Raw genomic sequence first — 22492 nt, 5'->3', positions numbered from 1 at the left:
TACTAATACCACAGCATACTGAAGACATACTGTTCTGGCTCAGCAGCGCACATATCTGGAGCACAGCAAGTTCAAAGTACACAAGCAAATGAACAGATCTAAGGGTTTGTTGTCATCAAAAGGAGGCCTTACACCTTCCACCCCAGACAAGCAGCCCCATCCCTTCCCTCAGACTGTCCCAGGACACATCAGGTCCCTCCATGAGCTGATTCAAACTGCTAATCTGGTCCAAGGGTGCTAGTGTTTTTTTTATGTGTAGGTTCGCTTTCATAGTGCTACAAGGAGTGCTGGCTCACAGCAGGGTCCCTGTGGCTGCCCAGGTCTACCCAGGGTCAGTAAAGAGAGGGCATGGACCAGAGTCTGGGCAGAAAGAGGCTTCTGAGCAGCTCAGCTAAACACCAGCATCTCTTTACAGCAGACATTTAGAAGGCAAAGTAAGTAGGACCGTAAGCTTCAGATGCTTTGTTTTGGGGTAACAGGACACATTTCTAGGTTGCTGACTCAAACACAGAGCAGATTAGAGGTGGCCAAACATGAACCGTATAGAAAGCTAACATGAAGATGCGTCATGTTTCTTTGAACTCCCCACTGGGCTCCTGCAGCACCAATCACCTCAGTGTGACTGCATTGGGGGCAGCACAGCTGTTCTCCTCCCCCACTCCGAAGAGCTACTTACAGCTAACTCATTAGCTCTCCGGTCTCTTTGATCATGGTTACTGCAGCTTGCCTCTGCCAATATACATTTTAATAAAAGAAAATAAGTACTTTAAAAATCCTGTATCCCGATTATGGAGGTTCTTCAACCCAGGTGCACAACCTGGAACCTGCAAAGGTTTGCACACCAGTCTCCCAGCTACCACCTCACCTGTGCCTGCAAGGTGTCTCACCCAATAATCCACTTAACAAGGGTTTGTTGCCAAGATACACACACCTAAAAACAAGCCTCCAAGTGCCCGCAAGAGGATTGTTTGATTATTGCATTTCATGAGCACGAGTGATAAGCAGTTACACCTGTGTGTTTACTGCTGAGAGGGCACTAGCACAAGTGTTTAATTTTTTGGAGAACCACCCATTACCCACTACACTGAAGCTTTTTGATTTTCAGCCCATGAAGCAGTATTTTTCTTCACTGGTGAAACCACACGGTTGACCTGGAAACAGTTGATTTAGACAATTTCAAAATTCTCCAATTAACTTTTATGCAGAGAAACTGATGAAGATAGTACATCATCAATGATCACATCTCACACCAGCTCTAGGGTACTTAACTGAGATATAGGCCTGTGGCTCTCAGACCTAAACTAGGGGTCAAAGTATAGCCAGTACAGATTAACTTAAACCATTTCCTTGTATTCCCTTCTCTGCTTTTACCTACTGCTTACTACCTACTCATGTCACACTTAGGTGACATGACTCGGGGCAGGAATCCTGCATATAGCATCCAGCAGCCGTGCTTAAACAGCGCTGTAGCATGTCCAGCTAAGGGGTTGCTGTCAGAGAGCAGGAAACCTGGATTAGAATCAGTTTCTTCTCCACTGATGAGAGACCAGTTTCTAGAGACCACTGCCCCCCCCCAAAAAAAAAGAAAAAGAAAAAAGAAGCTATTGCAGCTCACACAGTTGTTTGTGATTAACTCTTCCTGATTCACTCCATATGGGAATGATCACTCCGGAACAGCAAAATTCACATGTGGAATTAATTGTCAACAGCACTTCCAACTGACACCCCAAACTAATTTTCATTAATTTGCAAACGTACATTAAAAATAGCCGAGAAACATTAAATCTTGTCAGCTGCAACCCAAGAGTGCATCGGGCCTATCGGCAGCTGGAGAGGAGGCTGCAGTGCAGCCACCCAATGCTGCTGCAGAGGGGCCAGCCAAAGCAGCAAGTCCCACATTCGGACAATGGATTCCACAACTCTGAACTTGAAAACAAAGAAAGAGCCAAGCTGAGATACTTACATTTCTGGCGAAAAAACGAGCAGCGTTTAAAAACTTGCCTCTCTGTTGGTGCCAAGACTGTGCTCCCTGTTCCTGTTGTTCTGACCTGTGCCCTCACCCATTGCTGTGAACCGGCTAAACCCAGAGTCTCAGACGCTCAGAAATGCAGGCACAATGTTGTGAAAACAAAAAATTGTTGCGTTTGGAGTTTTTTTCAGCAAGAAACTACGCAGTCAAATTTGAAGTCCTGGGCTGAGGCACCGCCATGGCAGTGTATTACACTGGTAACATAGGGCTTTTAAGTGGACCAAAAAAAGAAATCAATTTTTCACTTTATTCTCAGCAGAAGTTGAAGAGATCCTGCTGATGTTAGAAGACACTCCCCCTGTCCCAGGCAGACAGACAATCAAGCCCCAAAACTGAAGTCTGGCAAGTGAAAAAGGTCTTTAAGAGAAGATTGCTGGGAGCCTTAGCTACAGGCACTCCCACTTCCATTGCCTCCCAACAGCACTGAGGAGAACGGGAATGAATATGTCCCTGCGCCCCTCTGACTGCCACCAGCACTGCTAGGACAAGCGCAAGGAGGGCAGGGAAAGCATCCTCATCACACACAGCCTCACACTTACTGAGATCTTCCTACTCCGAGTTATCAGCTGCTTCTGAATCAACACAGTAACCAGCTCAGAAAATACCAGCCTCCATCTATAATATATGGAAAGATACTGTAAAGTCTTAAAGACATGAGCTCATGCAGTGTTATGCGACCACCAGCAAAAGCTTTAATGCTTCTAAAACACAGCAAATTACTCTGCACCATGTTTTGAGGGGAAAAGAACTAACTGGTGGACTAGAAGATGACAAGCTACTGAGGGCACAGGGAGCATGGCCATATGTTGTCAGTACGGACAGTCTGAAGCACTAATGCATGTACTTCATTTTATAAGGTTTAATTTCCCACAAGTGATGAAAACATGAGCAAATCTGACTGCTAAGAGAAACGCTGCCAAGAAACTGCAACCGAAAACTGCAGGTCGTTACAGAGACATTCGTTAGCCCATCAGTGAGACACAGGCAATTGCATTACCCATCAGAAATACAGAATTGGAAAATATTTTTAGAGAAGTGAAGAGAGCAATTAAAACAAAAAACCTATTATATATTGCTATGAGTCCTTCAGAGTTGAAGATGACTGCCAAGCTGGTAGTAATCACCATGAGTTAGAACTTCGCTAGTATTGATGCTAAAAATACCAAGTGGCAGTTATGTGGCTAAAAATGATTTGACAAGCAAAGTGCAGGAGAAATACCAGCTCCTCTGCGGCAAGCACGGGCATTGCGACCTAGCCAGGGCTTTCAGAATGTATGTTATCCACTTCTTAAAAACTAAATTTCAATAAGGCTAAAAACATTTTTATCCTCTATCGGTAAAACAAGATGGTTTGGGTCACTCAAGGCAAACACTGTACAATACCCATCAATGGTTATGAAAATACCTTACATCCCTACACATAAATAGTGTGTATGTGTGTGTGTATATACAGCTATATATATATTTTCTACATAGTGCTCCTACTTTACATAATGGTTGGCCAAGAAATTCAACCAAATTCAGCGTGCTTATGACAAACACCATAACATGGTCACGTCCCATTAGAGACGCACAATTTGCATGGAGCTGGCGCTGCTACCGAAGCTTGACATGCTAGCGGCAGCACACTTCCCAGTTGTAAAGCCTAGCTGAAACTAACACTCTCAGCTGCCTAAAATACACCTCAGGCTGTGTAAATAATCAGAGCTCTCAAAGAGCGTAGATTCTGCCTCAAACACAAGACAGTCAATTACTCGTGTCAACAAACAGATTGACAGGCACAAGCAGTTCTATTGCAGGAGATGGTTCATCTCCTTGAAAGCCTGACCTGGTCCTCTAATCAATAACACACAGTTTAACCTGGTTTCTCGCCAGCATTTCTGAGTTGCACAGTGACACATCTCCCTAGCATGTCTCTCTGGAAACTTTCTCTTTTTAAATGGTTTCTAAAGCACCCAACTGGTGCTTACTGCATGTCCTAGCTGCTCCTCACAGGACCTGTTCAGCAGCCAGATATTACACGTGTAGAGCAAAAACATATCTGACAGCAAAGAACATCAGAATATTGTCAAGATATCCAGGTATCGTATTCATAAATTGTGTGGAAAAATAAGCAAATGGTGAGATGGCAGTTTCCTGATGATACCAAGTTATTCAGGGAAAAACACATGGGCTGACAGACAACTGGTAGGAGAGGGAACAGTGACCACACAGCAATATAACCTTAGTACTACAATAAACACTTGTACAAATGCCTCAGGCCAACAGTGGTCATAGAATCACAGAGTGGTTTGGGTGGAAAGGGACCTTCACGATCACCTAGACCCAACCCTTAAAGCAAGCAGAATGATTGGAATTACCAGGGAAAAAATACAGAACAGAAACAAAACATACATGCGCCTACTCCTTGAAGACTGTATGCCATTTTCATACTGGCTCTAAATACATCCAGGTGAGCTAGAAAATCCCAACAAGGATGGAATGGCCCTTAAATGTGCAACGAGAAAGGTCATTCAGCCTGAGAGAGATAACTGACAAGTGATACCACAAGGGTCCTAAATCCTCAGTGGTGTGGTAAAGCTAACAGAGCAACAGTTCAGACGCAAATAAAAGAGCCGGGGAGCATGAAATGAATTTAGAAGACACTAGGTTTTAAAAAACAGACCAAGCGAAATGAGATACTTCATTGCACAGGATGTCAAGCAGAGGAAATACTGTAGGGCAGTGCAAATGCTAAAACTGTACAACAGCTCAAAGGAGGACTGGACCAACTCACGGACACGCACCAAGTGAAAGACAGCCTCTTTACGCTCAAAGTCCCTGAGCCACAGACCAACAGATGATGTGAAACCATGTCTGTCATGTTCTTTTGCTCTTCTTGTACCTCCTCTCTGGGTTACTGCTGTTGATCAATGCTGGAACAGCCTACCAGGCTATTCAGGCCTGTGATCAGACTTGCTATTGCCATTCTTGATCACACCAAGCTTCAGCGACCATAACAGACCGAGCTGAAGTCTTCATTCCTAAGATCTTGAGCTGTCAAGATTGCCAGTGCTGAGGATCATAATTTCTGCCTCCAAAGAAAACCCAAACCCAACCCATCCTAGCAAGGTTTCTTCTGCATGCAGACATGGAAGATGCATGACCTCAGCATCACAGTACACATAATTCAAAAAAATCCCAGTCCTGATTCAATACTGAACAATTTTAAGAGTCAAGGGAGTAAGGAAAGAATAGATGTAGAGAGGTTCAAGGAGGCTTCTGTCATGCCAGTGAAACTAGATATTCAGGCTTTACTCAGAAATGACTTCCCATGCAAAGAGATCAAACATCCCCTGAGCATGCATTTTGCTTTAAAGAATGAAGTGGTTCCTCTGCTGGCAGGACCAGCACCAAGGTGCCAACCACACAAGTGCCATGGGCTGGGAGGCCAGGAGCTCTTCAGCCCACCACTCTCCAAGCAGGAATCCGAGGGAGTGGCCCCCAAGCCTCTCTGATGACCTGACAGCGAAGGGCACATCTGCTGTACACTGATGCCTAGCTCCCCGGCCACTTTCCACAGATCCACAGAAACAGCCAGGTTGGCAGGGACCTTGAAAGACCATCCAATCCAACCTTTCATGCAAAAGGCTGCCCAAATGAGATTATCTAACACCTTGTCCAATCCCATCTTGAAAGCCTCCAGTGATGGGGACTCCACCACGTTCCCGGGAAGGTTGCTGCAGTGAACGATTGCTCTTACTGTAAAACATTTCCAATGTCAAGGCGAAGCCTCTCCCAGTGCAACTTGTACCCACTGCCCCTTATCTTTCCATGTGGCTCCTTGTGAAGAGAAGCTTGTATTTTCGAGTTTGTATTCCCTTTCTCCTAGAACACAGAGTTTAGAGGAGTGGCAGGTCACAACCCTTCTAGAAAGGAATGGCAGCCAGCATATTTGAGGGTAAAAATTGAACATGACGTGGTACGTGAGGCTGAAAATCAAAGCCGCTAAGATTTTGTTCAACATGGAATGACAGAATGAACTGCAAAAATCTCAAAGACAAGCCAGAGAAGCTGAAGCAATGAAGGAAAACAAGAAAACCCAGGTGAGAAAGCTCATGCGCAAAGCAGCCCCTGCCCTCAGACAGGGCTGCACATGCATCACTTCAGGCACCCCTGTACCCCTGGTGACAGAAGGTGGGGTGTGAGCCTGTCTTCTGCAGGTACCACATGGCAAAGCCTCCCCTGCTCTGCATAAAAGCTTGTATAATCAACTTCTGTACATCCTGACAGGCTGTCACCGAGAAGAGACTTTACTGCTTTGAAACAAGAGCTTTTCTATTGCTTTGGGGCTCCTGAGGTTGTCATGGGCTGCCCCTCCAAAGCCTGTCAGTGTCCATCTCCTATCAGCTGGAGATCTACTGAGCACAGAGAAATGCCTGGACGTGTTCCTGCCCCATCCCTCATCGTAGAGCCTGCTGTCAGGCTCGGCAGCGAAGATAATTCTAATTGTAATGTAGTAGAGCTGGAAGGCCTGGTCTGAATTAAATAGAACAATATTGATACTCACAACTCGACAAGTGCGCATGCACCGGCTTTTCCTAAGCCTCTAGCTCAGAGAAGCACCTGAGAAAACTGCTGAATGCAATCAAAATGCATTAGGACAGCAAAGCTCAGGACCAAGACAGAAGTGGTTTAACTGCTTCTCTGCTTGCTCTACGCAGCTGCAGCCACACACAACAGCTTTCAGTTCCTCTTTGCTTCAAACACCAGCGCTTTGGCCAAATCCTTCCAGTTCATCGTGTCTCCAGTGCAAGTGAATGTCCCCAGGGGCATGGGGGACCACCACTCTAAGGACCACACATGTTCCCCAGCTACTGCACGCAAGTGGCCACACGCCTGCAGGGCTCGATGGAACCACAGGGCTGATGCTGCCCTCCCAAATGAGCACTTTTGGGGGCCAAACAGCACCTGCCTGGGGGGATAAGAATCCCTGAGAAAACCATGTTTTTCTGAAAAATGCTTGCCAGATCAAATGGCTGCCCACTCTTCAGCTTTCCGCAAAGCAGATTAGGGACTTGGAGATCACATTTCCCCATGGAAGCATTTCGGGGCCATACAGCCCCTTAGAAATACTGTGTTTATGGGAATAACCACCCCAAAACAGCTACCCTCCCCATATCAGTCAGGGACGCAAGGCAGGAGTGATGCCCAAGGCTTCTCCAGTTCATGCAAACAGCACTATGCTGCCAATGGCTCCCAACAACACAACAGTACCTACTGGCTTCCTTATGGAAGAGACTGGGAGCGGGGACATGCTCTGCAGTGAGGGAATGCAGGTGGTGAGCAGCAGGCTGACATGTAAAACAGGCTTTGTGCACAGTTTAGTCAAGGCAAGACCGTAAGCTAAGAGTTTGTTAAAGTGCTGGGAAAGGATGGCAAAAGTTCACTCAGTAAAAGCACAGACTGAAGGTGTCCTGCAGCAAATGGATCTGTCACTTCTTCAGTAAGCCTTAGGATTTTTAGTTGCTGCAAAAAATCTCCTACTGTTTACAACCCATTTTTCTACATGCCTAAAATGCCTACCAAATGCAGAACCACATTTAAGTGCCCGTGCCCACAGCCTAACGACTGTTGCTCACGCAACTTAAGCAATACGGTGCTTGCTGTGAAGTCTTAATGGAAATACAGCTGCCTAACTGCTAGAGAGTAAGCCCTCGCAGGCTGTATAGCCCATTGTGAAAAATTACAGTTCACTCAAAATCCGGATACTATGATACACTAGCCTAAACAGAAGATAGCTAACCTAAATAAAGCAAAAAGGAACACTTTTGGCTTCGCATCTGCAGATTCCTTGCTCAATTGCATAATGTGGCACTCGGGAAACAGCTTCCTCATGAGTCACGAGTACAAGCAGGAATTGGCTGTATTTAGAAAAACTGGTATTTCTACCAAATCTTTAGCAGGAAGAAACAAAATGACATAACCCAAACAGAATTCTTTTTTTACATTTTCTTTTTGGCAGCTGTTATGAGCACGCAGCAAAGTGTTTTCTGAAGGCAGTACTGTGATCAGGCCATGGGTGCTAAGGAAGCCGAGAGCCACCGTCACAGAGAAGCTCTTATAGTAAAAGCAGGTCGTGGTTTCCAGCTGTGGCTGGTGTCTCTGTGCATCTGGACTCCCAAGGTTTTCCTCTATACCAAAAGATAATGCACAAAATTTCAGGTATAGAACAGTGTTTTATTTCTTATTTCCGTTTTCCTAAGTATGGGCCATTGCCAGTGAACGTAGCCTAGAAGTTTAATTACTCCAGATATTTTCCTTCATTGTCCTGTCTAAGCAGCTTATGCTGATACCTTATTTTAACCTTATTTAAAACTTCTAGTCTATGCGCAGTAAGTGAAATTTTGCCAAATATAGTTACTTTTCACTTTGAACACTGATATAGTCCAACGAAATTCCAACCATCTGGGAGCCATGAGGGACCCATCAGTATGTGTCTGCTGTATAAAAATGCAGGGCAAGCTAATTGTTGGCTAAATGGAGAAAGATTATTGATAATCCTGCCTAGTTTGTTTCCCCCTTTTCCCTTAAAGATCACTTTACCATCTGTTTGGGGTTTTTTCCCCTCCCTTTCTTCCTTTTTAATACAGCAAACAAACTGGGTTTTGCTAGAGGAGAGACCTGTTACTGCAATGGCTCACGCAGAAGGTGTCAGCTATAGAAGCTAAACAAGATCCTGCTCTTTCAGCATGGCTCTGATTCGAAATGGTACACCAGGGACATGGCAGAAATTACAGGAAATTCCAATTTTGACAGCCATTTTCATTGTCAGAAGCCATGAAAGTCTGGGCAGCTCTATACTGGAAACAAATGCCTTTTATTTATTTGTACCAGCTTGCAAAGCCAGGTGTAGGCACTGATCCCGGTTCCACTCCAGTTAACTGAAGCTTTGCAGCTGATCACAGAAACATGACCAAGTTACATGTATTTTATTGCCAGACACCATAAAGACAGACTGTATTAGTAAACTCGAGCCCAGGCACAACCCTAGGTGTACCAGGGAGGTGCACACAATGATACCAAGCAACTATATTACACATTCACAGAGCGCATCACAACAAACTACCTGCAAGTCGTCCTACAGAGTATTAGTGAAACTGTGATAAAAGCATTTGTAACAAGGTATTTACACTTTAAACTTCAGGATGATTTAAACCAGCACAGAACCCAAGGAGTCTTGCCGGTATTCTTTTACAAGTACAGTATCCAGAAAAAGCTTTGTTTTTATCATCCAACTCAAAAGATGACAGCAGAGTAGCTGCTTCACTTCCAGGCTGAAGTAGGGGTGTCTGACTCGCCTCTGGTCGGCACAGAGGGGCCCCAGCCAGAAAAGCACCCGCTCCATTCCCCAAAGCGAAAATCTGCCGCGGCTGCCTGCTGAAACAACCACATCTTACCTTCAAGGGGAATCGCATAAAGCTGCTCCATGAACATCGCTGCTTCCTAAGCTCCACAATCAATGCTGCTCCTGGCTTCCCCCCGCCTTCTGCTCATGCACAGATGTACAGGCAATAATGCATGGGGCTTGTTTTTAAACTTTTCCCCCTGTGCTCCTGATTGGCCCTGTGTAACACCCATGCGTGTCTACAGACACACAAAGGTTTCTATCCTTTCTAAAATCAAAGTGTCAGTTTTGCTGCTGTCAGAGCACTTTATTTTTGTACATATAAGGAAGTGGCTGTTGATGTTATCTGAATACGCTTCCTGTTTTATATGTATATGAGCAAACATAATGTCACGTTAAGCTAAACTGCAGTCTCAAAGAGCTCAAGTTAAAGCCTCTCAGCAAAATAATACACACAGAGCTCATCTGTTTGCTGTCTGCCCCAGTCTGCATTCACTTCACTGATTTTTATCACAATTCTGTATTCTCACAATAAAACTATCTTCCCTGATCCTTGCAAAAATAGAAAAAGCAGCTGTACCCTGTACTAGCGCTGCTTCCTACCGAGACTCTCGGGATTGCTCAAATTACAAAGGGCTTGGTGCACGCTGACAACCCTATCGCAACCATCACACAGGTGAAAACGTGGCCAGCAGCCAAGCAACGCCACAAGACAATTCTGGCTGAATTTGGGCTATTTTTGAATTTAAGTGACTATATTTTATTTTTTAAATGAGGAAGGAGGCTTTTATGTGTTTCATGTACACACAGACAGTCCAGGAAGCGGCCGTGTAGGAGTGCTGCATTCCAGAGTTGATGCTACACAGCTCAGTGCTGAAGGAATCTTTCTAATTGGAATGTAATGCCTTCCTGGTTCTTTTAAAGAAGAGCAAACAAACACACCAACTGAAAATAAAACTTGGTTTTGATAGTAGAAACTCTTCTACTCTTGTAGAAGCAAGCAGTGGTAAAAAGCATGCAGGCACCTCTGAGGAAAGCTGTCAGCATCAACGCCACGTCGTCTTATCCCCCAAAATCAGAACTGTCCCTGCCAGGAGGCCTGCGAGGCACACAGTCATCCACTTCCACTTTCAAATGTTACTGATTGCAGAACCTGGAGATGAAGCGCAGCTGGAAGTGAGCTGGAGCCGTTTGCACTTTCAGCTTTCATTACCTTTCTCACAGCAACTTTTTGGATATTAAACACACAGTTATTTTTTACATATAGCCAGACCATGAAACTGCAGTTTGCTGAAGGAAACCAGAAGGATCCTTCCAGATGCATAAAGTAAATAAAATACTAAAAGTGAAAGAAAATTTTCTTCCCTGTGGGCTTCATGGCACAACTCTTCTTTATATATGTCTCTAAGACTGTCAGCTCAGAGTACAGCTGGTCCGCGCTCTAAGAAACTTAAACCGATAGATGTCTGGTTCCACTTAGTGAAAATTACTGTCCCTAAAATATCAATAAGTTACAGCATGTGACCTAAGAAAGGTACCTTACAATTATTAGAATTCTAAGATGTTTCATGCAAAGAATTTTTGAACCATTTACCATCATAGTACCTTACTTTATCTCATTAAAAGTTTCAGATCATTTAATTTTCATGCAAAGTTGTGTTACAGCCAAGAAACAGAGCTGGGGAGATAAACCAGGTGTCCCAGTAACAGCAAACTGAGAGCTATCATAGCAAAATGAAGCAATGAGACCTAGAACTAGCAAACCCCTATTTGCTGTACATTTATGCCCTGGCACTGATGGACTGGAATGTCTGTAAACAGGTAAGCTTCAGAAGAAGTTCCTCCTGCAGCTGGGGCAGCTGCATCACGCCCCTGCGTGTTCTCATACATCTCATGCTACAGCCTTCTGCTCCGCTGGAGCAGGTACAGTGCCTCTTCTCCCTTCCCAGCCACTGACTGTTGTGAAAAGCAGGGACATAATGATCTTTGTTACCTCTCCAACTACTCCTTTAAGTGCAGATGAAATCAGTTTTAAAGGCTACAATTTAAGAACAGACTGACATCTAGAGCACAAGCCTTATTTCCAGCCCCCCAACCCCCTCCCAGATCATAGGTGCACCCAACTCTGGACACGTGATTTGACAGCTTGGTGGAAGTATGTGGGTTTCTGTAGCTAGTGACAGAAGATGATACAATCAGCCTCACGTTCAGCCACATTTAATTTCCTAGAATAAATGAGCAGGTTCCCATTTGCTGCTTGACCAGGGATGGCTTTTACAGAGAATCAGTAACAAAGTGCCCTCCCACACTTCAGGTGCCTTCATAGCTCCTCCACTGCATGCCACAGCTGCACCAAGTATTAAACAAGCTTCCCGAGAAAGGAGGAATCAATCTAGATATTAACTTAAACCCGTTGCCATTAAGCATCCTCCAGGAATGGACTGTTTCCTTACAGCAGCCTCCCAGCACCAAGCTCCGCTACGAAAGCCTCCAACTTTACCATTAACACGGGAGCCTGGACTCTGCCCATACCCCCCTGCTTCCACAGTCATATCCTGGAAGGGAAAACAGCATCATAAATTTTGAGGTTTTTTGGAAGGTCGGTGTATCTCTTCTTTCTTTTAAGGACTTTTCTTGCAAAGAAGTATTTTTTATGTTCTTCACTATGTGTTTTTGAAATCCCTCGTGAAATACATGGACTGACACAGACCTGTAACATCCAACAAGTGTCTCATAGCAAGTGGTCAGGATACCATTCATTCAAAATGATCATCAGACATCTGACAGCATTTATTTATACAAGTGCACCAAATATGCCTAATTCTTTCAGGTTTTGTGCTTTCATTTTAAATCTCTGAAGAAAACCTATGTTGCAGGAAAAAATATAAACATGGGATTAGAATCATAGAATTTTTTGGGTGGGAAGGGACCTTAAAGACCATCCAGTTCCAACCTCCTGCCACAGGCAGGGACCCCTCCCCCCAGCCCAGGCTGCCCCCAGCCCCGTCCAGCCTGGCCTTGAGTCCTGCCAGGGATGAGGCACCCACAGCTGCTCTGGGCAGCCTGGGCCAGCGCCTCGCCATCCTCACAGGGAAGAATTTCTTTGATTAATCTTGATAAAGATTGAGCAGAAGATTTTGCTATTCCTTCTTCTGGAGCATCATTGCTTTTGGAAAGGTACCTGTCAGACATACTTCTAAGTACTGGCCCTTAATGGGCATGTGAGTGGCAGCAAGCCTACACTATTTAGCTTTAAAACCCCCAACCAAAACAACTGCTATCTCCATGGATACCAAAAAGATACACCCATCGCTCATCGACAAGCAGCACTGCAGGAGTCCCCAGGGATCTCTGACAAGCTTGGGAGCCTCTCTGCAAACGGGGTGGCCCCAGTGACCTGGGGACAGTCAGAGCGGCACAGCACCGCTGCTCACCAGCCTTGCCGCTGCAGCCGACAGAGGAAGATGAGAAAGAGGAAAGGGAAAATAACAGACAAAGGAAATACGTGCTGCAAAACAAAAACTCAAGAAGTGACTAGCACAGCAAAAAGCCCTTGGGGAAAGCCCCCGGTGCGGTTGCTCCCTTCCTGCAGCGAATCGCTGACACAGCAGCATCAACAGGGCAAAGGTGCCGGTGGGGGTGCCACTGCCCCCACACAGAGAGGTAACATACGGCCACGCCACACAAGTCCATTTTCTTATTTTGCCATAAGAGGCTAGATTGTGTTTTAGATGAGAGCAGCTCATTTAGCCAGGATCTATGCAAACAAGCGCATGTACATACTTCTATCCTCCCCAACGGAAAGAAAAATCTCAGTATCCGGGCACACCTGAAGGTCATCCCAATCCACAAGCACAGATTTCAGTAGGACAGCCTATCATCACTGTCCTACAACGCTCCGTAACAGGAAAAGGCTGCTCACACACACACCCCATAATATATTAGTACAAGGTACTTACAAGTTAAATGTCACTCAATTGTTTTAAAAAACACCCCATATCACAACCTTTTAAAGAGCAAAATACCAGGTAACTTCCTTATGCCATTGAATGTTCTTTTGTGTAATACAGGCCAGAAATTTTTATTCTTGCACAAAGCTTCTGATTTCTAGCTAAACTAAAGTAGTTTGGGGATTTTGGGTTTGCTTTTTTAAGTACAAGACATTCATATGTACAAGGAAAATCCTTCAAAACATCATATACAGTGTCAAAGCAATACTCAACTTCATAAAAAGGAAAACGACACTGAGACATAGCAACAAGTTAAAAAGAAATTTAAAAGAACATCTGAGAGGGTAAAATGCCCACCACTGGCAAAGACATTTAAATAAACCGTAACAGATTCCTAGAGAAAGAGCTTGTCATGTATCAAATATGACTCAAGATTTAAAAATAAACTTGCCTGTTTAGGAACAGAGTAAAGGAGTCAACTTGAAGTCTTGCAGAGCTTTACATCCTACAGGTTAACAACTGATTAAATTTAACATGAGATAGAACCAACTAGGTTTCCCTATGGCAGGGGGTACCAGCGGGGTGTCCAAGGCAGCGTGCTACCACCCACGCCATCCAACATGCGTGATATGCAACGAGTCACAGCCGGCAGGCCTAAGAAGTTATTCTGCATAACAAAAGATTAAACCATATCGCAAAGAACTGCCAAAGGACCTCACAATACCTCACGAAGGGATAGAACTCAGTGAAGATAAAAGGCTATGTAAGAACCAAAGGGAAAAAAACCTCCGAAACAGCTATTGCTGCTCAGGAAAAGGATGCCAAAGTTAGCACAGATGAAAACAGCAACTAGATGCTCATCAGCAGTCAAAAAAGCAAAGACTTATAAAATACTATGGAAAGGAATAAGGAAAAAAAAAAGTTGTTAGAAAATAAAAGACAGAACAGACGTCATCCTGTGCATTCACAAAACACGTGTTTTGAAGCATACAGGCATTTCCACCCACTGATCTCAAAAAAAGATACAGTATAACTGAAAAAGATTCAGAAAATGAAATAAGGGTAACAACGATCATCTGCTAGTCCCGGCTCTGTCATCCCAAAGCCTTGCGCTAATTCTCCTGCAGCTCTCTTCACAGGTCCTGCTAAATCGCCTCATTTCCCAGTGCTGTAGGAGCTGCTGCGCCCGAGCGCTGGGCACTGCTAGCAGGTGCACAAAGGCTGTACTGCTCTGGAACAAGTCTCCATAAATTGTTTTCTTTAAAAAGAGCATCCCTATTTTCAACATAGTCACGACTGCACCTTTTAAAAGCAATTCACGTGGCTTAATTAAGAGAAATGTCACAGCTAGATATGAAGTTGGGTTTGCTCTTAAGAAGTGAGGCACATCCTGCTCCACTCCCTACTGACCAAAATGTTTTATTGTCACCTTCTAGATAGTCTTGGTAGTTCCCAAGGGGGGGGGGGGGGGGGGGGGGGCAAAAAAAAAAAAAAGTAATGCTGAGAAGAAAAGCAACATGGTATATAGTACTATGCAAACAAACATGCCCTACTGCCCAACATATTTTTCTTGTTGAGGATGGCCTCTGCTGCTTAGCATTTAAAAGAAAGCACTGTCTTTTAATATAGAAAAGGGAGGAAAACTGACTGCAAAGAAAAGAGGTTTCATGTCAGCTCTAATAACATCAGCATTCAAATAAAGCCTGTATTCTCTCCCTCTCAGCTGACTTAGCTCGTTACTTGCAAGAAAAGTAGCAAAATGCTTAGTGCATCACTCAAGCTACACAGAGGAGGGATAAGTCATCACATGCCCCTTGCTCTGCACGTTCCAAAGGGTGCAAACACGGCGTCTTGTCTTGGAGAAGGCAGCGTGGAGCACAAACACGCAGTTACAGTCACACCGAGCAGAGCAGACAGCTATCTCTCCAGCCTCCCTGAAATTTCAACGCTGTGCTTTAGAGGAATGCGCTACATCCGTACATTTGTTAAGAAAAGCTTAAATTTTACCAGGGAATTCTGTCAGTGCGAAACACCTCATGGTTGATTTATATTCTGAAGCATGAAATTCATGTTGTCATCTTTGGCAACTGGCCTCTGAGACCTAAATATATCCAGAAACATCACTTTACCTTCTCAGTACGACACGGAGAAGTGTATTTTAACCACCCATTTCTTGATGCTATTGTGAACCAAGACAGATGAAGGTGGAGGCAGAGCTGTGCTGTGGCAGACAACCTCAGTCGAAGCGAGGGTAATGTCCTTCTGGCCACTGGCAACTCCGCCGCAGCACTGAGCACAGCCACTTGGTTTATTTGTTAAAAGACACATTCTGACTTTCAGCAGGCACAAACCACCCGACAACGTGCTCTGACATGGAACATACCCCTGCTTTTGCCCCACCCCCAGTATAAAGGTACATTTCACTTTGGGAGGATTCTCTCCTGCTCATAAATGACATTCCAGTGTGTCAACCTGCACACAACCCATGGCTGTGTGGCTCCCAAAGATGACTTATTTCTCTTTATCCCTCACCCTGACAGCTGAAACGCGGTGCTCTGGCAGGCAGCGAGATGAGCAGTCCTACCCCCAACGCCTGTGAACAACCAGGCTGCTAAAAACCTGCCTCATAACTCACAACCAGCTCATCTCTGCCAGCAGCAGCAGCAAAGGTGAAAGCTATAGGTGACAGGAGAGCTTAGTGTCTGGGAGGGGAAAACAACAAGGTACTGTATGTACCCCAGCATCTGGCTGTCTCATAAAGATCCACCACAGCTACATGCTCCTGTGTGACTGGAAGAACCAGGTGCACAGCCCCAGGGAGATTCGCCTATAGATTCAGTATAAGGCCAGCCAGCTTGCGGGATATAAGCTGAGTGGTAAATACATGCTTTGGTTGTCACTCCTGCTGTACCCTGCCAGTACAGGTGAAACCCAGGCAGCTGAAGGCCCTCCTGAACCCCTCTTAGTCCAGAAGCAGCTCCAAAACTTTATTGCACGGAAAAGCCATCCCTGCTTTAGCAAACAAGCGTGTTGGTTTTTTACAAGTTTCTTAAAGGGAAGCTTAAGGAGAAAGCCATTTCCCCGCACAGACTGGTAACACTGTGGTGTGACATTAAGCGGTACATTCATTAATTATTAAGAGTTGCTCACACAAAAGAACACAATCCCCGAGGGAGGGCATCTGAACAGAAGGAAAACACTCAGTAACACTACTGACCAGAATTGCCTCTCAAATTTACCAGTCATTTATAATTTACTAATCACTGGAAGTTCATGACTTTCAGTACATTAAAACCTATGAAACAATGACCTTTATGCTAAAGGTCAAAATGCCACTGCTAAGAAAAATCATCAGAACCAGATGACAAGGAGGAATAAAATTCCTTTTTCGTAGTTACACCAAAACCACCATTTTCAACTTCTCTGCTTTTAATTTTGGGTACCTTTTGCCTCTGTTTCAGGGTAAGATTTCCCTTCCTTATTGCCTGGGCTCCTAAATCACACATCATCCTCCTTTTTCAGCCATTCAGTAACATAGGATATAAAACTTTTATATAGAATGTACACATGTATTTCTACATAAAGATATCTCTAAAAGATACGTAAGTTCCCTTGCAGGTTTTTATATAATATCATAACATTGGAGGTGTAGGCAAAGTAGCTAAAAAAAACCACTTTACTGATCAAATACTTTGAGAAGACTTGTTAGAAATGAAAATATTTTAGCCAGACTATCTATAGCTTTCCTTTCAATAGATGAATTTGGAAGCAAGTCATACTTTTAAGGGTTTTTTAACATTTTGAACTTTTATGGTGCTTTCAATGTTTAAAATTCTACATAATGCTTCTACTTTTGTTATTTGCATTGTGACTCCAGGAAGAGCTCCAGGCAGGGTCTGGTCCATGTGAGCCTCATGCACCCGCACAGTAAGAGCACGTTCTCATTCAGTGACTCCCCACTGTGTATAAACCTTCCCACCCCACCGACAGAAGGGTTACAGCAGACCCCAACTGGTCATTGCAAGGCTTTAACTGCTTCAGAAAACCTCTCACGTGCTTCCACACAGGTGTTCTATTGCGCTGGAAATAAGTTTTAAATAATGTTTCCTTTAAGCCAAGAAATTCTGTGCATGACTGAAGAGAAAAAGGAAAAGGAAGAGATCGGATTGAAGGGTAAAGTTACAGCACAGGCAGCTGCACCAGCAGCTCTCCAGGAATGCCCAGAGCAGCCTGCTGTGTCTGCCTAAGGCAAGGACTGCATGCTTCCTCACAAGGCCGTGAGTCACAAAGCACACTTACTTTTAACAGAGAGAATAACACCACTATAGTGAATAGACTCTCTCCAACTCAGAGAACAATGTTATGTCGCACCTTCACATTTTATTATGGCGTTTTTTTCAGCTCATAGCAGACAAGTAGATATCTGAGCAGGGTTTTGAAGGAAGCAAGAATTCAGTCAACACTGGTCAAATGAACATCCCGGCTTGTCCTGGTTCAGCTGGGATGGAGTTGACTTTCTTCTTAGGAGCTAGTACGGTGCTGGGTTTTGGCTCTGATGTGAGGACAACGTTGATAACGCACTGATGGTTCTAGTTGCTGCTGGGTGATGTTTATACTAAATCAAGGACTTTTCAGTTCCTTGGGCCCTGCCAGCCAGAGGGCTGGAGAGGCAGGAGAAATTGGGAGGGGACACTGGCAGGACAGGTGGCCTGAACCAGCCAACAAGGTATTCCATACCATGGGACAGCATGCCGGGTATGGATACCTGGGGTGTTGGCTGGGACCCAGGATCATTGCTCGGGGACTGGCTGGGCATCGGTCAGCGAGTGGTGAGCAGCTGCATTGCACATCACTTGTTTTCCTTTCTTCCCTTCAGATTTTATTCTTTCCCCCACCTTTCCATTACAACTAATAATATTATTGTTCTTTCATTTTTATTCTGTTTTAATTATTAAATTATTCTTACGTCAACCCTCAAGTTTTACATTCCTTTCTGGTTCTCCTCCCCACCCCTCTGGGTAGGGAGGAGTGAGCAAGCGGCAGTGTGGTGCTGGGTTATCTGCAGGGTTAAACCACGACAGTACTGAAACTAGAGCTGCGGCAAGACAGGAACTTCAGTGTATTACTAATGCAGGATGTAAATATTGTAATGCACTGGCTGAAAGGTGCCAATTTCCACTGTTCCTGAAACACTCAAGACAGCACAAGGGAGCTGATTCTCTCTCTCTCTGCTCCACTCTGGTGAGTCACCACCCCCCCTGTGGTACCACATCCAGCTCTGGGGTCCCCAGCACAGGAGAGACACCGAGCTGCTGGAGCGGGGCCAGAGGAGGCCAGGCAGATGCTCAGGGGCTGGAGCAGCTCTGCTGTGGGGACAGGCTGGGAGAGCTGGGGTGGCTCAGCCTGGGGAGAAGAAGGCTGTGGGGAGACCTTAGAGCACCTGCCAGTGCCTAAAGGGGCCGGCAAGAAAGCTGGGGAGGGGCTTTGGGCAAGGGCAGGTGGCGATGGCACACGGGGGAATGGCTTTACATGAGAGAGGGGAGATGGAGATGAGAGATGAGGCAGAAATTCTTCCCTGTGAGGGCGGCGAGGCGCTCGCCCAGGCTGCCCAGAGCAGCTGTGGGTGCCCCATCCCTGGCAGGGCTCAAGGCCAGGCTGGATGGGGCTGGGGGCAGCCTGGGCTGGAGGGAGGGGCACCTGCCTGTGGCGGGGGGGTGGGAACTGGATGGTCTTTAAGGTCCCTTCCCACCCAACCCATTTTATAATTCTACAACATGGCAGTATCTGACAAGATTTTTTTTTGCCTCCTCAGGGAAGCAAAGACATCAATCCAGATCCAAAACAAGAGAGTGAAATCCATTATCTCCTCTGCTTGGTACTCCTGGACTAGTTCTGTAGAAAATCCAGAATCTAGGTATTGTAGAAATATCGCTGAACCATCCAACTTCAGCAACCACTCAGACAGCAGCAAAACAAAACCCAGCACTTTACTGTATCAACTAAGGTTGTAAATGATTTAATATCCAACACTACTGAATACCTAAATATTGGCTTGTTTATGAAGGAAAGGAGTCCAAAAGAAGACAGTAGTAAAGAGCACTGTGGCTCAAGACCAAGCCCTATGTGACCCATCAAGTTCACATAACAGGCTTTAACCTCTGAGATTCTGTGCTCATTCCTAGTCAGTGCTGCATTCAGAAGTATCAAAAGAGGCCAGAAGTAAAATGTGAACTCTTCTTGGGAAAGCAGGTAGATGGCAGGGAAAACCTGGAAGAAACAGATTCGCTGTTCCTGGGTGTGAAGCGCAACGTGCTGGTGGCCTGTGACTTGTGTCAAGGTTTTAAACACAGAGTTACAGATACCTTTCTCCCCTTCAGTGCCCACAACAGTAAATCAACGCTTGCGTCAGTCCAGGATCACCAATGGTAATGACAGATTTTAGGCTGTTAACTGGAACAGCCTGTCTTTATAAGGCAACAGATGTGATCGATAAAAGCCTCCAAGTCCTTCACAGACACAGACCATGTTAAAATCATCACTCCTGTAGGGGAAAATTACCTTTCCTTTTCCATCTGCTTTTCTTCCCATCTTTGTTACTGCACCCATCGCTGCTGCTGCTGCTGTTCTCTGAGCTCTGAGAGTCTGACTGGGCATCGCTGCTCTCCTCCGAGCCATCAGAGAGCTCCTTCAACCCATCTGGAACATCCTTCTGCAAATGGAAGAAACAGATATAGTCACCCACTCCACAAAAAACTCTCCCAGTTCACAAAGTTCTTAAAAGTAGCAGTTTTCTTTATTTACCAAGCACTGATTATGGATTTTTTTTTATGCTTCAGAGCAATGTCAGAACTGTTTAGCCACCAGCCTCAATCACATGCTGTCTTCTGTGAGCCCGTGTAAAATATTTAGTACAACACCAGCTGGCACATCTTTTACGCCACCCTCATCATCACTTTGCAGGTATGCTCTTCCTTAACTTCTCCATCCCTAATCACTAACTGCAACACACTCCCACTGCACAAAAAATTCCAGCCAGTGTTTGAGCTTCATGACAAAACGGTCTGACTGCTCACAGTGCCCCACACTCCCAGGTAATGTTGGTTTTCCAACCATGCCCACAGCAGCCCCTGGGCCTGCTGCCACGGGTCCTTGCAAAAACAGCCCTGGCAGGTGTTTCTGTGGGGTGAAACGTCTGCGCAGCCAAAGGCTGCGGCGGTGGGTCCCCGCGTCCCCGTGTACCTGCTAGGAAGGGCCAGCCGCCAGCCTGCGGCCGCCTGCGCCCTGTCGGCACCTAAGGCCACACTGCCCTCTAGTGGTGATCCTGCTGGATTCAGCTTTTAACCTACGTGATGAAAGTTAGTGCTAATCAGCGACAACAGCATCCATGTCCAGCGCTGCACAACCACCCACACCAGTTCTGGACACCCGCAGAGCCTGGAGGGGCCGGCCAGCGGCCGGAGGCACCAGCCCATCGCCACGTCACGCCAGCCTGCCTCATCCCTGCCCCACTGCTTCCGTCCCATCACCTCGGCCGATCTGAAATGATATGATTGTCCTTAATTCCTTGTTAGTAACTTAACTGAAACTTTAAACGTTTACTGTGCCGGGCAAACAGGACAGCAGTTGTAACAGCTGGATAAATAGGTCTGTCTGCATCAGACAGGAAAAAATCCTTCTGTTAATACCAACTGGAAAAAGTAAATCAAAACGCCTCTACCTTTAACTGGAGACAATTGATCCCTTGTCCTTTCTCTGAAAGCACAGCTATGAGTAATTTCCACATGTAAGGCCAAAAAGTACTTCGGATGACACTAGTGTTATTAATGTAATTCTAGATTTCTTCCATCAACAAGGCGAACTAATAGGTTCAGATATTCAATAGGATTTTCATCCTGCACTTCAGAAAGAAAGTTTTTTTAACTGTACATTAGAAGTTACGTGTAAACCACAGTGGAAGAGAAGGTATCACAAAAAAAAACCCCATAAACTTTTTATCAAGTGTCACCAAAGTTGACAAAGATTAAGGCGTGTATTCCTAATGTTGACACTCCCTTCATTAAACCTCCTTTATAGCTTAACCTTTGGATAGTCATCTGAGACGCAGTAATTACATGTTTTATCTATTTCAGTTTTTCCAAGATGTCTCTTTCAAAGTCTTCTGCTGAGAGGAGACGAAGCCTTCACCTCCTGCCAGGTATGGGGGAACACTCAGGCAGCTGGGAAACCTGCTATTTCATGGCATTTCTGGTTGGAGCGGGTAAAGACAAGGGAGCCCGACTCTTCTCCATGGTGCCCAAAGAAAGGGCGGGAGGCCACAGGCACAAACTGAAACACTAAATTCCATTTCCACACAAGGAAAAACTTCTTCACTGCAAGAACAATGAAATGCTTGAACAGGTTCCCAAGAAAGGCTGAAGGTCTCCATCCTTGTAGAAATTCAAAACCCGTCTGGACACGGTCCTGAGCAACCTGCTCTAGCTGACCCAGCGTTAAACAGCCAGGATGGACCAGACCAGAGGTCCCTTCCCACCACCACCCTGTGATTCCAACCTCCCCTTGCTTCTACAGAAAGCAGCCCCATTAGCTCGCAAAGCACACACACTGTCAGTGGCTCTCCTTTCAGCTGCACCTCTTCTTACCAGTGAAAAGTTTTCACCAGAATATCTTCTGATGTGGTGTCCAAGCCCACGATGTGGATTCTGCAAGCTCTTGAAATTTCTATGCCAGACATCAGTACAAAGATCTTCAGGAACCCAAGCTCCTCCACTCACCTGCAGCTCACTCTTCTGCAAGTTCTGCTTTTGAAGCAGAAGTGAGCTCTCAACTGCAGAACCGTCTTCTCTGCATTATACTTATTCTTTCCATAAATGAACTTACTCATTTTAGCGAGCCACACTGAATAAAATCTGGTCCTATAAATGCATCTGGTAAGGCAGTGCGCACTGGGTTCCGTATCTAACTGAACTAGTCAGACTTCTCCAAATACCAGGTTAAAAATATTCCTCCAGACTGGAATCTTCCAAGGCTGCAGGTGAACAGCAAGTTTACCGCACAGCATGGAGAAATTCAAAAGGTAAATGAACAAAGGCAGAACTACAACACGACCATGCAAATAGGGCAGATGCT

General features: G+C 45.3%; 2 protein-coding genes across 2 annotated transcripts in view; both read right to left on the bottom strand.

Moving 5' to 3' along the window:
* The window catches only part of ASXL2 (ASXL transcriptional regulator 2), a 62203-nt gene extending 52510 nt beyond the window's left edge, over positions 1-9693 (bottom strand). Inside the window, exon 1 of the mRNA XM_037390799.1 lies at positions 9469-9693. Coding sequence (XP_037246696.1) covers positions 9469-9505 — 37 coding nt within the window. The 5' untranslated portion in view covers positions 9506-9693. The remainder of the gene's footprint in view (positions 1-9468) is intronic.
* Positions 9694-19366: 9673 nt separating this feature from the next.
* The window catches only part of LOC119149536 (putative Polycomb group protein ASXL2), a 61526-nt gene continuing 58400 nt past the window's right edge, over positions 19367-22492 (bottom strand). The window contains exons 5-6 of the mRNA XM_037390801.1: positions 19925-20075; positions 19367-19633 (exon numbers count right to left, since the gene is read on the bottom strand). Coding sequence (XP_037246698.1) covers positions 19545-19633; positions 19925-20075 — 240 coding nt within the window. The 3' untranslated portion in view covers positions 19367-19544. The remainder of the gene's footprint in view (positions 19634-19924; positions 20076-22492) is intronic.

The sequence above is a fragment of the Falco rusticolus genome, chromosome 6 (genome assembly GCF_015220075.1).
Source record: "Falco rusticolus isolate bFalRus1 chromosome 6, bFalRus1.pri, whole genome shotgun sequence".
In the NCBI taxonomy this organism is placed as follows: domain Eukaryota; kingdom Metazoa; phylum Chordata; class Aves; order Falconiformes; family Falconidae; genus Falco; species Falco rusticolus.
The sequence above is the reverse complement of the archived record's forward strand: the minus strand, read 5'-3'. Positions and strand labels throughout refer to the sequence as shown.